This window comes from Mustela putorius, unplaced genomic scaffold (assembly GCF_011764305.1).
Source record: "Mustela putorius furo isolate JIRA1106 unplaced genomic scaffold, ASM1176430v1.1 tig00000580_pilon_pilon_pilon, whole genome shotgun sequence".
NCBI classification, from domain to species: domain Eukaryota; kingdom Metazoa; phylum Chordata; class Mammalia; order Carnivora; family Mustelidae; genus Mustela; species Mustela putorius.
Window position 1 is genome coordinate 16338835 of NW_025421423.1, and position 15607 is coordinate 16354441.

General features: G+C 56.2%; 1 protein-coding gene across 10 annotated transcripts in view; it reads left to right on the forward strand.

The window, feature by feature from the left end:
- Window positions 1-15607, forward strand: part of RGS3 (regulator of G protein signaling 3) — a 117059-nt gene that overhangs the window by 98348 nt on the left and 3104 nt on the right. For 8 of the 10 annotated variants that reach the window (XM_045081744.1, XM_004747852.3, XM_045081742.1 and 5 more), the window contains 2 exons: window positions 3744-4679; window positions 12308-12372. In XM_045081744.1, coding sequence (XP_044937679.1) covers window positions 3744-4679; window positions 12308-12372 — 1001 coding nt within the window. Of the gene's footprint in view, window positions 1-3743; window positions 4680-12307; window positions 12373-12396; window positions 15528-15607 lie in introns of those variants that run through there. The other 2 variants (XM_004747861.3, XM_004747862.3) reach the window with 2 other exon arrangements.

Here is a 15607-nt window from a genome sequence, read left to right on the forward strand (position 1 = left end):
TCCGGTGTGCTCCTAGCCAGCAAGACATGGACAGAATTAACACTGACCTGCCAAGCCAGAAAAGCAATGGATGGACAGGAGAAATGCAGACTCCCCCCGGCAAGGGGACAGCTGCATAGAGGCCCTGGGCCAGCAGGCAGATCTCTCTGGGCCTCTGTGACTGGATTCTCATCATTCCCACCTGTGGCAGAGCTGTCGGGCTGGGTGTTGCCTGTCAGCTGTCGGGACCCGCTTTAAGAGGCCACGGCCTCTTGATGGGCATCTGGGTCCCTGCAGGGTTTCCCTCAGTGCCTGGAGCCGGAATGAATGCATGTAGGTTAGGACATATGTGTGTCCCCGTAGTCCTTCCCCTGCCCCCACATCCTGCTCACAGAGCAGTGTCGACACAGCAGGGCCGTGCGCGTGTCATTCTGTTCTTCATAGTACAATCCTGTGCTCTGGCATCCCTTGTGACATAGTCTCATCTTTATCTCTTTTCCTGTCCTAATTCCTTCTCTGGTCACCCCTCCCCCCAGATTTCTGAGGTTTCCTGTATTTGCTCCAGAAGCCCCCTCCCCCCGGGCACTCCCAACCCCAGCTCACCCAGGAACACTGGCCGGACCAAACCCACGTGGGTACTTGCACGAGCCTGATCCTGGAGCACAGGGAAGAGCCAAAGAGCTCTGGTGGGTCCTTCTTTGCCTGTATCTGCCCTAGGTCCATGAGGGGACCTCAGGTAGTGCCCAGCCTCCCCCTAACCCCCCTTCCCTCTAGACTCCTGGGTCCATCATATTGTGTGGAAAGGCCCAACGAAGCCAGGAGATAGCCCTGGCTGGCTGACGTGAGTGCTGATACTAAGTCAGCCTGCAATTTCTTAGGTAACTCTCTGAGTTTCCGGGACCTCAGTTTCCCCATCTGTAAAATAAGACCGGACTAATGATAGCCACCATGTTACCAAAAGTTTCGCCTGGACTAGGCCCTGTGGGGAGCACTGAGAATAGTCCCTGTGAGTCCAGTGTGATACGATGGCCCTGTTCCTGATGAGGGGACTAGACTGAGAGTTTGGGAGGCTGGCCAGAGTCGCACAGCTGGAAAGCAGTACCACTGAAATCTGAACATTGATCCCCCGGCAGAGAGGGCCCGTGGGTCCTGGGTGGTTTCTCGGCTGCTGCAGGGCGGGGACCCTCTGGGGACAGCAGCACTTCTCCTCCTGGCTTTGTTTGGTTTGGCCTCAGTTTGGGGCAGGATTGGCAGAGGCAGGCTGACTTGCATTTCTGGTTTTGGGTCTGTGGCTGCACTTTCCCGAGGGTGGGGGAGGCGGGCTCAGGCTCAGTCCCTGCAGGCACAGGCCCTGCCCCACCCCCACCCCCCCAGCAAAGGGGAAATGCGGCCTGCTTCCCTCTGGGCCACTCAGTGCCAGGCCCCCAGGGCACCAGTTGCCGCTGCTTCCTTCTGTGTGTTCTTCCAGGTCAGGGGTCTGGCTAAGGAGGGAGGGTGATTGAATGTGGGGCACAGGGAGCTGGCTGTTTGTTTTCCTAGAGGAGAATGCTCCCTGGCGGGTGGGGTGAGGGGCGGAGGACTGGGCTGCTCAGGAATCTGATCAGAAGCAGGCCTTGGAAGAAGGAGCCAGAGGCCCTGCTCCAACCCCAGCTGAACCCCCATTTGGTGCTGGTGCTCTGGGGCAGGTCTCTAGGTCCCTCTCCAGGCTGGGCCTCAGCCTTGCTGTCTGTCCATCAGCAAGGGAGCCGTCTCTGTCCCTGGGAACAGTCTGGTGGGGTTAAAGCACAGACCTTGGCTTCTAGATGAGAATTCTGCATTGAGAGGCCTGCCATCACAGTCACAAACTTTGATATGTGGCCGACCTTGCCTCCAGGGGTCCATGGGAAGGATGGGCTGCTGTTGGAGGTTTGAGGCTCTTCCCTCTAGACCCATTGTTCCAGTCACCACCACTGCCACCACCACCAGCATCCTGTTCAAGAACTTTAGACTTTCAGGGCACTTGGCTGACTCATTCAGGAGAACGTGCGCCTCTTAATCTGGGGATCATGAGTTCAAGCCCCCCATTGGGTGTAGAGCCTACTTAAGAAAAAAAAAAGAGCTTTATGCCTTCTGTGTTTATTCTCCTGGTTTGTCACTTTTGCGTGTTGGTTATCTCATTTAATAGGTGGGAACCTTGAAACCCAGAGAGTTTAGTGACTGACTTTCCCTGCCTCCCCCGCTGTGTGGTTTGCCCTTGGCTCCTGGCCCTCTCTGGGCCTCAGCCTTCCCCTCTGTGCATGGGGGATTTGGGATCATGGATGTTTCGGGGGCTGAGACTGTGAGGTGTGCGGGATCCATGGGTGGAGTCATCTCCCACCTGCGGGTACGATTTATAGGGCATGGAGTCCTTGCGGGTGGGCACCTGTGTTCGTCTGTGCCTGAGAAGGAACTCTGGCCAGATCATCCTAGAGTCCTCTAAGGCCCACTCTGCTGCCTCACTCAGCCATACTCTCTGCTGGGGTGGGGGTGCTCCCAGCCCGTGGCCTTTACCCACACCATACTTTGATATCCACTCTGGTGCTCCCAGATGCCAGTGGGAACCTTGCCCCATGTGGGCAGCACTCTGCTGCTGCCTTGAGCCATGGCTGTGCGGCAGACTCTCAGATAGGCGCCTGGCTGGGGCTCCCCAGGCCTGAAAGGAAGTCTCAGCTATGGACCCAGTCTTTCAGTCCCAGGCACGCATTCCTATACATGTCTATGATCCCCAGAGACATGTGGCCACTTTTCCCTTGGTGAGTTCTAGGTGGGCACGGTCTCTTGATGGGCATAGCCCGGACTCCAGGCAGTTCTTGCCCCAGCATTCTGAGTCCTTGGGTGCAATGAGGGGCGCAGTCCAGGCTTGAGACCTGCTTCCCCCCCATGTGGTTGTGGCTCTGTAGATACTCCTGCCTCCTCCCCTGAGCTCCCGTCTTCCTGTGAGCAAGCTCCCTCTCAGACTTCATCAAGGGCACTATTTTTCCCTTTGCAAACGAAACCTGTAGGAATCCAGCAAGAATGCCGAGGTGAGGTTCAGAGGGTTTCGTGTCAGGTAGACAAGGCTTTCTTCTGTCTGGAGCCCCTGAGGTTCGTCCAAACCCAGCTTAAAAACCCCTGGGTGGATCATCCCTCAGTGAGATCCCCATGTGCTGGGACATCGGTGTCACCCGAGGGTGGGCAGTATTTTGAAGTTCTGGTTTCATTCTAGTTTGCTGGTTTCAAAGAGATGCTTACGTATTCAGAGCAAGTTCTTGTTTGAGGATTTTTTAGAACTTTAGTTCAGGTAGAAGATACCCTTTGGCCAGATCCAAGATTCTATCAGCTTGTGATTGCTCAGGCTTGGGACTGGCTTTGGTTCTGGTCCACAAAGGCAGAGACTCACGGAGACACCAGAGGGCTCTTTGGAAGATCATACAAGGAGTGTTTAATTTGGTGCAGTCCTGGCAGGCGATAGGATCCAGATAATAGTGGTTACCTTTCCTTCTTTTCCTAGATGACCAACTGTGCTCTTGATGGAGTAGAAAGAAGATTCAAGCCAGAAGACAAGGGTGGAAACCCATGTGCAGCAAAGCCCAAGGGGGCCTCTGTTTCCATCTCTCACTTCAGCTTTCAGACTGTGGAGTGTCGGGTGTGGGGTTCAGGCCATTGCCTGATTTATTTCAGCCTCCAGGATGTTGGCTCACACACAGTGACAGAACATCTCATAGCCCTCTGTTCTGAACCTTTCTTGTTTGCTTTTTGTTTCCCAGATGTCTGAGCCAGAGGCGGATGAGAAGCGAGAGATGCCCTTGGAGGAAGGGAAGGGTCTGGGTGCCGAGGACGAACCACCAAGCAAGGACCCCTCTCTGGGCCAGGAGCCTCCTTCAGGACAAGACTTGCCACCCAACAAGGACCCCTCTGCTGGCCAGGAACCTTCGCCTGGCCAAGAGTTACCATCTAGCGAAGACTCACCTTCCTGCAAGGAACGTCGTCCAGGCCAGGAGCCGCAGCCAAGCAAGGACTCCCCACCATGCCAGGAACCCCCTGCAGCCCTGGCCCTCCCTCTCTGCCAGGACCTTCCTGCTGGGCCAGAGCCCCCTCCCAGCCAAGACCTCCCTGTCATCCAGGACGCCCCTGCTCAGGAGCTTGCTCCCTGTCAAGACCTGCCCCCTGGCCAGGTCCCCCAGCCAGCTGAGGAGACAGAAAGCTCTGGGGAGCCCCCAGCAGCCACCGGAGACCCACCTGCGGCCTCCAGGCCAACCTTCGTGATCCCTGAGGTCCGGCTGGACAGTGCCTACAGCCAGAAGGCGGGGGCAGAGGGGGGCAGCCTGGCTGATGAGGAGGACGGGGAGGAAGCTGAGGAGGGGGACGAGGGTGAGGAAGAGGAGGAGGAGGACACGAGCGATGACAACTACGGGGAGCACCGTGAGGCCAAGCGCAGCAGCATGATCGAGGCGGGCCAGGCTGAGGGCGGCCTCTCCCTGCGGGTGCAGAACTCCCTGCGGCGGCGGACGCACAGCGAGGGCAGCCTGCTGCAGGATACCCGCGGGCCCTGCTTCGCCTCCGACACCACCCTGCACTGCTCGGACGGGGAGGGCACCGCGTCCTCCTGGGCCATGCCTTCGCCCCGCACGCTCAAGAAGGAACTGGGCCGCAACGGGGGCTCCATGCACCACCTTTCCCTCTTCTTCACAGGACACAGGAAGGTAAGAAGGCTGAGGGCAGCTGGGAGCCGGTAATAAATGGAGAGATAGAGAGGAAGGGGGTGGGTCTGGGAGCTGCAGGGGACAATGCTGTCCCACCCCGGCGCCTCCTGAAGCCTTCCAGGGAGACTTCTACCCATTTGACAGAGGATCCAGCCAAGGCACGGAGAGACCGAGAAGGCCTTGCCTGTGTTAAGCCCGTGACTCTGACTCCAGCAGCTGTGCTCTTATAGCTCCCTGGGACTGGGAGTCCCCACCGAAGTAGAGCAGGTGTGGCCTTGCCCAAAACATGGTCTTTGGATCTGAAAGGTCTGAGTCCTTGGCTGGAGGACTGTCTTCTGTGGTAGAACAATTTAGACTCCATCCAGACCTAGCTAGACTAGAAATCCATCAGCCAACAGTGACAGCACACATCTATCCTGGGCTAAGATGCTACGCAACTTATTTTTTGTTGTTTTTAATTTTTAATTTTTTGACACAGAGAGCACATGACTTGGGGGCGGGAGCAGAGGGAGAGGGGAGAGAATCCCAAGCAGGTACCATGCCCAACAGGGAGCGCCCCCTGCCACCCTGACGCGGTGAGATCATGACCCTGAGATCATTACCGGAGCTGAAATCAAGAGTTTGACGCTTAACTGACTGAGCCCGCAGGCGCCCCAAGTCTAAGCAGTTGAGCTGACCTCACTGACGTTCACGAAAGTCCTATGAAGGAGAGACTGTTGTGGTTCCTCGCAAATGAGGAGACCGACGCACTCTGGGGTTATCTCACTCACCCCAGGCCACGCGGTTTATAAATGTCTGCCCCAGCACTGGATCTGGCTCCAGGGCTGGAGCACATCCCCTCCATGCTATTTACCTCTCACAAATATTTATAAATAGATGAATAAGTGTTTATTGATTCCCTGCCATGTGCCAGGCCCTGTGTGCTGTGCCACTGCAAGGCCGCAGGGATGTGTGCAGCGGCTCTCAGCCTGCGAGCAGTGAGCCATCTGGGGGGGAGCAGCTGGCCCAGCAGTGAAAAGATTGCGTCATGGCCCCAAAGCCTGCTGGCCAGCTTGACCCTAGGCTCCATCTCTCACTTACTCTGTGACCTTAGGTGAGTCACACGGCTCCTCTGAGCCTTAGTGTTCTTCTGTAAAAAAAGAGATGAATTACACTCATGTCCCAGGGCGGTCAAGGATGAACTGGAAGAGCCTGTTGCCTGGTGACCTTAGTTCCGGCCCAAGGCCAGGTGCGTGGAGTGGGGATGAGGGGTAGGGTAGGGACCTGGGATTTTATGGAGGAGAGACCTCAGGGCCTCAGTCTCTCAAGGAGCGTTTCTGGAGCAAGAGGCCGCTTGGCTGGGGTGTGATGGTTGAGCAGGATTGGAATAAAGAGCAGATGAGACAGGCGCTCTGTGAAAGTGGACATGACCTGGGCACACCGTCTGTAGAAGCCTTTGGCTAGAACAGGGGATTCCTAAAATGCAGGGATGGCAGAGACATGGCATGCATGCTGCCCTTCCTGCCTCTACACCCAGGGCAGACATGACTAATGGATTCCAGTGCATTTTTCCACTGAGCTGGGCCATGGCTTCAGAGGCCTTCTTCACCTCAGGCACTAGTGCAAAGGCTGACTTCACTGCTGCAGGGTGTTTGGGCTGGAAGGACAGGCTGAGAGACCCCACCCCCGCCGAAAAAGGCCTTAAGCTTTGAGCCTGGAAATTGGAACTAAATCTAAAGAACTGGCAGTGGATCTCAGTTTCCTCGTCTGCAAACATGTGTGGTTCTAAATTTGATGTGCTCCGTAATGACCAGGAGGAGCTTATTAATACAGAGATTTCTGAGTCTCCAGCCCCAGGCTCCTAGAATCAGGATTTCCAGCAGGTGGTGCCCAGACCCTTGCATTTTAGACCAGCCCCCAGGGACTGTGCTGTTCCCCACAGCGGGAATATCACCATCTTTGGCCATTTCTTGATGCAACTAGAGAGAGTCTAGAACTCTGCCCTACCCGGGTGAGGCCTCAGGCTCACTCAGACCAGGCCCAGCCATTCCTGTCCAGGGGGCACTGAGATCCCAGGGCTCACTACCCACCAGGCCTCTCTATCCTGACTCCACACCCGTTTTCCAAGACCCTTCCATGTTCTGTTCTGTCTGTAAATACAAACACCTATATGCAGACACGCCCACACCTTCACACACACCCTTCTAGTTCCCCCAACCCAGCTGATCTGAGAGCCCGTTTGGGGGCAGATATGCCTGGACCAGCTCTGTCGGGTTTCAGCTTCCTCCTCTGAGAGCCCTGGGTTTTCACTTGCCTCCCCCACCCTCTCTGGGCCTCTCGTTTCCTTTCTTGGGCTTGAGCCATAGCATTGGCAGGGGCTTCAGAGGCTGCGCCCCCATGGTTTCCAGTGGCCTGGCTGCCAGTCCATCCTCATGGACACCCTGCTCACTGAGGCCATCTGGCTTCGCCGAGAGCCCTGCCCTGCCCTGGAGGTCGAGGCTGGACTAGTGCCTGACTCTGTACCACCCCTCATGGCCTATGGGCCCGGGGTAAGTCCCTGCCCTTTCTCTTAGCCTCAGTTTCTTCATCAGCAAAATGGGTATGGTAATGATACCTCCTTTGTGGGACCTCAGGGAAGGTTAAGTAGCCCCACGTGAGTGGAGCGTTTGGGGCAGTGCCGGTTCTCGGCACTCAGTGGGTGCTCCAGAAATGGGAATCATGTTGATGACGAGGAGGAGGAGAGCGGTAGCACGTGTGACAGCAGGCATGCCAACATTCACAGAGTGCCTCCAGCTCCCTTTCCTGGAGTGCACAGCACCACTGCCGGGTGGGCACCCTTGTCCTCGTCCTCCAGTAAGGAGACTAAGGCTGGGGGAGAAGTGTCTTGTCCTAGGCCACACGGCAAGTACTGCAGGAGCTGGGCTATGGCCTCCCCCTGCCCAGTCCTCCCTGGCTCGACCCCAGACCCTGCATATCTCAGGCTGGTGAGGGACTGGATGTGGGGGGCTATGGCGGGGGGGGGAGGCAGTGGCCTCTCACATGACTTCCATCTCCCTGGCTTGGGTATGGTATGGGCCTGGCTTTCTCGGGAAGGTCAGCTGCTACTTACAGGGCACTGTTTCTAGGCTGTGCCAGGCAGGAGGCAAAGAGGAGAGGGGCGAAGTCTAGGGGAAGTCAGACAGACCTGAGTTCAAATCTCAGTTCTGCCTCCTCCTTCCTGATCCCAAGTAAGACGTTGGCCAAGTTATGTCTTTCTTTGAGCTTTTCATTTTCTCTTATAAAGTGAGAGTGTTAAGTCTTCCTTGGATTTGTCCCAGGGATTCGAGAGGATTGCAGTATTTGGAAAGCTCTGTGCCCGTGGCAGGGATCCTGTTACGATGTGAGAGCTAGGAGAGTCCGACAGAGCTGGTGTGGCCCTGGGCTGGTGGTTGTGCTGCTGTGTGGCTAAGCTGAGCTGTCCCGAGGGCCGGCTGCCTGTCACAGGGGCGGCTGCCTGTCACAGGGGCGACAGTCCCTGCATTACCGCTACCCCCCCCCCGCCCCGTCACCTTGCCCTGTTGGGTGTGGAGCGATTTCTTTCTACTGGGAGCAGGAACATCTGAACCAGACAGATCTGAGAGACGGCCCACTCGCTCTGGTCATTTTACAAAGGGGCTGCCTGAGGTCCAGAGAGGAGACGACTTCTCCACCAAGGTTAACTCCTGGGCCATCCCCCGGGCCTGGCTCCCGATGCTGAGTTGAGTTGTCTCACAGCACCCTCTGCTGTCAGACCCCTGCCTTGCTGGCTGCCCCTTGGCTCCCCTCAGGCAGAGCCTTCATCTACCCTTTTCCTGGGAGCCAGAGAAGCCCTGAGCACAGCTGTGTCTGGGTCCAGGTTGCTGCCCTTTAGTTCTGCCTCAGCCTGGCCTGGCGTGGCCCAGGGTCATGGGTCGACTTTGACAGTGAGGAGACAGAGGCTGCAGCCCCTCCCTGGCCACACTTCCTTCTCCCCTCCTCCTGCAGGGACTGGCTTGGGCAGAGGCTAACTGCCACAACAAGCTCCCCACCTGGGCGGGAGGTCAGACCAGAGCACCCCTAAGATGCCTTCCAGCTTCAAGCTGTGACAGTACCATATAGCCCCCCATTTACAAAATACTTAGAGAAGAATTATTGCCGATGTCTAGACAAATACGTGTTGCATTTAGACCCAGTGTTTCCACAAGGTTCTACAGGGTCCACCAGGCTGGGCCAGGTCAGAGAGGGGCGGGGTTTCGGGGACTGGTGCCAGGCATGGCTGGGGAGTCCCAGAAGTTGGGTCGAGACCAGTGAGAGGAACCAGGTGAGGCCCCAGTTGATAGGAGCCCTTGGTCATGGGTGGGCTTTGGAGCTAGGCCTGAAATTCCTGGCGTCTTGGCAGCTCGGGGAGCTAAGATCAAAACGTTAAAGCCCTTCATTGAGCCCCTGGCATGTTAGTGGGGCCTCAGTAACCAGGCACCATACCCACCACACAGCTGGAGGTTGGCGAGTGCTGGTGCATACCAGGCACTGGGCTAGGCTCTTCCTGTGTGTTCACTTAGTTAATATGCACCACACCCCAATGTGCTGGGTCTGGTTATTATCCCCATTTTACAGATACAGAGACTGAAGCGCAGAGGGAGGTTGTAGCTCAGCTAAAGTCAATAAGCTCAGAAATCACTGAGGTAGGATTCCAATCCAGGCAGTTTAGAAGCGACATTCTTAACCACAACTATTATTATAGTTATAATTACAGTAAGAATTATAGTTATTATCCCAGGGGGAGGGAGCTCCCAGTGCCTGGAGTGGCCGGGTGGGGGCCAGGCGGGCCCCAGGGATTCCTGCCTGGAGTGAAGGGAGGCTCCCCTCCATTTCCCTTTCAGCAGGGAGGGCCCCGTAGAGTGTCAAGGCGGTGGGGAGCAGATGGGAAGGAGAGGCCTTTAGTGTGCTGGGTACTGGGCAGGCCTTGCTGTTGCTCCCGGAGAGGGGAGCCTTGGGGGACACTGTAGGGCTGGGAATCAGAGCCCTGACTTTCTGACTCAGTTTTTTCTCTGTCTAGCCTGCCGCCGCACCCTCCCCCACAATGCCTGGGTTTCCCCAGATGCTCTGGGGGTCAGCGCCCAGGGCCTGGGCTATCAGGCTGATTGGTGTGGGTTGGTCTCTGCTGAAGATGACCCCCTCCCAGCAGTGGAAGGAAGAGCCCATTTCCCAACAGTGCAGAGGCTGGGGGTGTGGGCGGGGCGGGAGTGGCCCCCAGGCCCATTGTGTGGGCTCGATAAAGTACGGAAGCTGAGGTTAGAATGGGAGGAAGCCCAGCGCCTGTGGCCCTTTCCCACGGGTGGGGGCTTCGGGCACTGCCTAGCCCGCCAGAGTAAACGCAGCAGTAGGCACACCGTTGCCGCAGTGGGAAGACTCACTGAGCAATGATCTGGGCAGCCCTCATTACAGAGAGCCCCGGCATCGCGCCCCAGGGGCCGAGACTTCATAGTGGTGACTCTCCCGACAGCCAGGGGGCTGTCACCCCACCTATGCTGTAGCTAATGAAGCTGAAGCTGGAAGGCTAAGAAACTCGTCCAGAGTCAGCGGAAATAGGACCAGTACCTGCTTCCTGCAAACCGGAGCTCTGGAGTCCCCACCATAGATGGGTGTGTGCCTGTGTGTGCACGTACACACCCGTGTTTACAATCCTGGCAGGGCAGTCTTCTCAGGAAGGAGGTGGCACTTCCCCAAGTCTTTTACTGAAAACATTTAAAATGTGCCTGATCCTTACATTGGAGTAGCAGCATCCTCTGGTGGAGAGATGCGGGCTTTAAATACACATACCCTTAGAGTCCCGCTGTCACTTCAACTCCGGGTATCTTTGGGCAAGTGCCTTTACTTCTCTGAACCTCCGTTTGCTATATGGACTTACAATGAAGATTAATGAGATAGCACAGCGGGATGCTCTGTGCCCATCCCATATGCCCATCCCAAATGCCCATCCCATATGCCCATACAGTATGAATTCATCCTTTCTTCCTTCCTTCCATCCATCCATCCTTCCTTGCATGGGTGTGTATTCCACCGATGCTAGTAGCTCCCCCTGCTGGCTATATCTGGAATAAGGCTACTTTTCTTTCCAGAATTAAGGCCACTTTAAGAATTAGCCCATCTTTATTTTACAAATGAGGAAACCCGAGGCCCATGGTGGGGCTCATGAGGAGTCAGAGCTGAGATCCACACCGGGTGGTATTTTGTCTTGTCTTGGGGCGTAGTGTCTATACCTCTCCCATCTTGGAGCATTTCCTGGGCTCCTGCTCTAGAGTGGCACTGTTGGGACCTTGGATTTCCACTGGAGGAAGGGGACAAGTACCAGCAGGGCAAGGGAAACAGAGGACAGCCCTGGTAGAGACGGTGGGAATCTGGAGTGGTCTGGAGAACAGGAGTGGAAGACTGGGGGGAAGAGGAGAGAGGGCATTCCGGGAAGGGGACATGGCACCAGGAAAGGGGAGGGGAGAGAGAGGTGGGGGAGGTGCAGTCTGCACCGCAAGGGGGCGGTGGGGGGATCCAGCTGCAAGCTGGGATTCAGGCAGCAAGGGCCTCCAGACTCATTGTTCCCAGTCTGCTTTCCCTCTCTTGATGCTTCCATTCATTTGACAAATATTTGCTGAGCTCCTAGTCATGAGAGTGAGATGCTCACGTAGTGAGGGGTACCCAGGCAGACAGAGGCCTTGCTCGTGAGAACTCACAGTCAAGCAGCGGGGACAGATTTAGAAAAAGCTCTTTCGAAAGTGGCGGGGTGTAAGGGGGCATGGCCTTAGATCTAAGGGTCTGGGAGTGCTCCCTAGGTGAGGAGGAATTAAAGCACCTTCCCTGAGGCTGGGTTGTAAAGGGAGAAGGGAGGGTCACAAAAGCATCCCCCGCGGAAGGTACAGCACAGGTAAAGGCCTGAGGTGACAGGGCAGGTCAGGCAAAGACCTTCCATCTGGCTGGAGGGCAGGGTCAAGGAGGGTGCTGGAGCAGGGGTCAGGCTGAGAGATACATGAAGGGGTTGGAACTGATGTTCAAACGCAGCTTTCTGCCCAGATCCCAAGACAGCAGACCGTGTGTATCATGTCACGGAGTTTGGGTGTTACCCTGGGGGCACTGGGGAGCCATGGAAGACTTTAGGCAGAAGAGGTTCTCTCTGGCCTGTAGGACAATTCACGGTCCACCCTACTGACCAATCCCAGGTCTCTGCCAAACCTCAGAAGCCTGAGTTAGTCATGAGGATCTCAATTTCGAAATTAAGAAATCGAGGCTCACGGAGGGATGGTGACTGGCCGAGTCACACGGCAGAACCCCTCCTGGAGCCCCTGCGCTCCGGTCTGCGCTTCTGCCTGCAGCTATCTGTCTCCAGATCAGCCATCCCTGCTCTGTCTTCGGCTTCTCCCTCGCAAACCAGTCTCCTTACACCGGGCAGAGACCCCTTTGGCTGGGGGATCTGCTGAGCGAACCACACTTCATGGACAGACTGTTCCCAGTAACGGGCCTCCCTGTCCCTCGCCTGAGGGGTAGGAGCTATGCAGGAGAGGGGGTGGGCCTGTTTGGAGGCACCGTTGGGTCCCTAAGCCCCTCTTTGCTCAGGCAGCAGCCTTCGATGCCCAGGCTATAAAGGGTCTGTCTTTCTTCCACAGATGAGTGGGGCTGACGCGGTTGGAGATGATGATGAAGCCTCTCGGAAGAGAAAAAGCAAAAACCTGTACGTTGGAAAGTTCCCTGTCCTCAACCTTGCAGTCAGGGAGGCACCCCATGCACCCATCCTTCCTCCTCGGTCCTCGGGTTTGTCTCTCCTCCAGGGGTACGGGTGGGGAGAAGGGGCTGTGTCAGTCCTGCCCTAGACCACCAGTGAACAGCAAGATCTTTTAAGACTTGCCCGTGGCCCCGGGGTGGGGTCACTAGGGTCCTGGGCATCTGTCCCTGCCCTTAGCATTCATGCAGAGCGAGGCAACGTGTTGATTCAGTACCTGGAAGCCCCAGGGAACCAAGCAGAGGCAACCAGCCAGGTTGTCCTGGCCCTGGCCCAGCCTCTTGAGACAAGCAGTGGCTAAATGATCTTGACGAGTGCTTTGCGCCCTCTGGGGAAGGACACGGGATTCCCTCTTTCTCCTCGAGCTCTCGAAGGCTCGCAGTCTTTGGCATTGCCAGGAGGTGGCACTGCTGGTCCGGGTAGTGCATCCCACCCTCCCAGCCTTTTTGGCCCTGAGTCTGGGGCCTTATGCACCTGGTTTGGACGTTTATTAGAGGTGCCAATTAAATGAACAGGGCGTGTGTGGGTTCTCCTTAGGTGTCCTTGTATACCTGGGCCCAAGGCCCTGGAGACTAGGGGCCGGATGGAGAGGAGGCCATGGTGAGCCCCCGCCTCCCCTCCAGGCTGTAGAGTACCCACCATTCCTTGCCAGTCGGGCCTGGGGGAGGAGAACAGGAGTCTTCCCAGACGCCTCCTACAGCCATTTCCCTGGCCCCTGTTTTGGCTAGCATCCACTCCTCTAGAAACTCTTTCTCCCTCAGCTCCTCTGCCCTCTCCAGGTTCCTGTGGCAACTATAGGCTGCTCTCCCTCTGCAGCCAGGAGCCGTCCTGCCTTCTAGGGAAGGTGACATGCTCCAAAAATAGCCCTTTGCACTATCGCTGGGTCCAGGTATCACCAAAGCGGTCACTCCCAGGGGTGCAGCAGTGGGGGGCCGTGGAGGGTGGGCACCTGGGGAGCTGGAGCTCTCCCGGGCCGGGCCCAACGCTAGCCTCGCTTCAGGATGGGTTCGGCCTTTCGAATGCCTGAAGCTCACGTTCTTAAAAGCTTCATCAAGGACCCTTAAAATCTGGGGTGATAATAAAAATAACTAATGTTTGTTGTGCCAGGCACTGTTCTATGTGCATTCCATAAATTGTATAATTTAATCTTTACCGTTATTTTATTTTACATTTCCTTTTTTCTCTCACATACCCTATTTGCCCAACGAGTAAACCGAAGCAGAAAGAAGTTACTTGTCTCCGGTCGCGCAGCAAGCATGCGGCAGTATGGAGATCGGATACTGGAGTGCTGGCTCTGAGAGTATAAATACAAATATATGTATTTTTTCTCTCAGAACCTGTTCTGTTGAAGCTCAGTGTAGGCTATTCTGAAGGAGGTTTGCCGAAGCCCTGCTAGGTAGGCTTTGAGCCCCTCGTGATAAGAGTCCTTTCCCCAGAAGCCACTCATTCCATCTCTTCATGGCTCTGATTGGAGAAACGTGCTCCTTTAGCTTCCTCTTGTGGGTCGCTGTTCTGCCTTCTGGACCCACAGGGGAACACCTGGGGCCTGTCTGAGCTCTGCCATCCTGTCAGATGCTAAGCCCCAGGAAGTCCGATGCTGACGGCCCAGTCACCCTTGGGCATTCCAAGGGCCCCAGTCCTCACCCAGAGGACTGCCCATCCCTGGTCTCCTCGGCCTTAGCTCATTGGCTTGGACCTTCTAGAGCAGGGTCCCCATCCCTGGGCAGCTGCCCCAGACATGCAGGACAGGATATCTGGGCACTTTTGCTTCAGGCAATGTGCTAACGCTTTATGTGCATTTTCTGCTTGCTTCTCAGAACAGGCCCAGGAGGGGTTGGATGGTTGGGAAAATTTGACGTTCTGAGAGGTGAGGTGGCTAGACCAGGAGCACACAGTTGGCTGCTGCTGGAGCTGGGATTTGAACTCCAGGCCCCCTGGCTCTAGAGCCTCACACTTAACCTCCACGGGGTACCGCCTCCTTCACTGACTCACCCAGGGCGTCCCAGAGGTCTTAATGCCGCTTTAAGCCCGAATAACTTCAGAAGCATAAATACTACAAATTCGACAAACACCCATGTGAAAGTTGAATTATTCAGATTTCTTTTACACTTGCTTAGCTTTGTGATTTTGCCAACACATTTTGGATTTTTAACTTTGGTTACAGTCAGCGGTTTTTATCTTTAATCGGAAGAACAGAGACCAAAACTTAAGAATAAAAAAATGTGTCATTCAAAAACCACAAAACTCAGTGTGCATTAAAAAATTGCATAATTAAAATTCCAAATGACGTTTTGGAAAGGTTATAGGACTTGTACTCCTGCAGTTCTCTGAGCTCAGACTTGTGTGAACTCGGACTTGTGGGACGCCGTACATACTCATGGATGCGTGTTTCCAAAGCCAATGACAGGCCCAGGCCTACTGCCAGGAGCTATCCTGGAGCTGCCCAGGGTAGGGGGTCTAGAGACAAGGGGAGCAAATGTGGCCATGGGGCATTTAACCCCTTTCTGGCCACCAGCTTTGCCCAGTCCTGAAAAGGGCTGCCTCCTGGGGGAGTGGCAAGGCTAAAAAATGCTTCCTAGCTAAAAATAGCCACTCCTGCCACCCTGGTGGGCAGAGCCCTCCCCCCTTCCCTCCCAGCAATTTGCTGACTTGTTTTCTCCTCCTCCCCCTGGCGCTGCCATGGCAACGGAGAGGCCGGTCACAAATAACTGGGCCTGGCTTTTTGCCGGGCAGGCCCCAGAGGCCGCCCCTTGCGGACACTTGCCCCTTTCACGGGCTCCCTCTCTGGGTTGGCCAGGAGGGATATTTTCCTCCTCCCTCCCCCTTCATACCCCCCTCATCCTGGTCCCTCCCATTTCCTGGCTCCTCCTGTCTGAGTCCCAGCCCGGCTTGTGCCTGGGAGCCCCAGTCATCCGGTGGGGATCCCAGCAATCGCTCGGCTGCAGCACGCGCCGGCTGCTGCCTGCCACCCCGGGACGCAGGGTGAGGAGCTGGGGGTGCTCCCTGCAGACCGTCCCAGGCCCCAAGGTGGGGGGCCCTACAGAGATGCTCCGAGGCATGTACCTCACACGCAACGGGAACCTACAGAGGCGGCACACGATGAAGGAGTAGGTGTCTCCCCTCCACTGCGCGCAACCTTCCCACCCTGAGGTTGCAGGGGCTGAGCGTGCCAGGCTGACCGACCCCC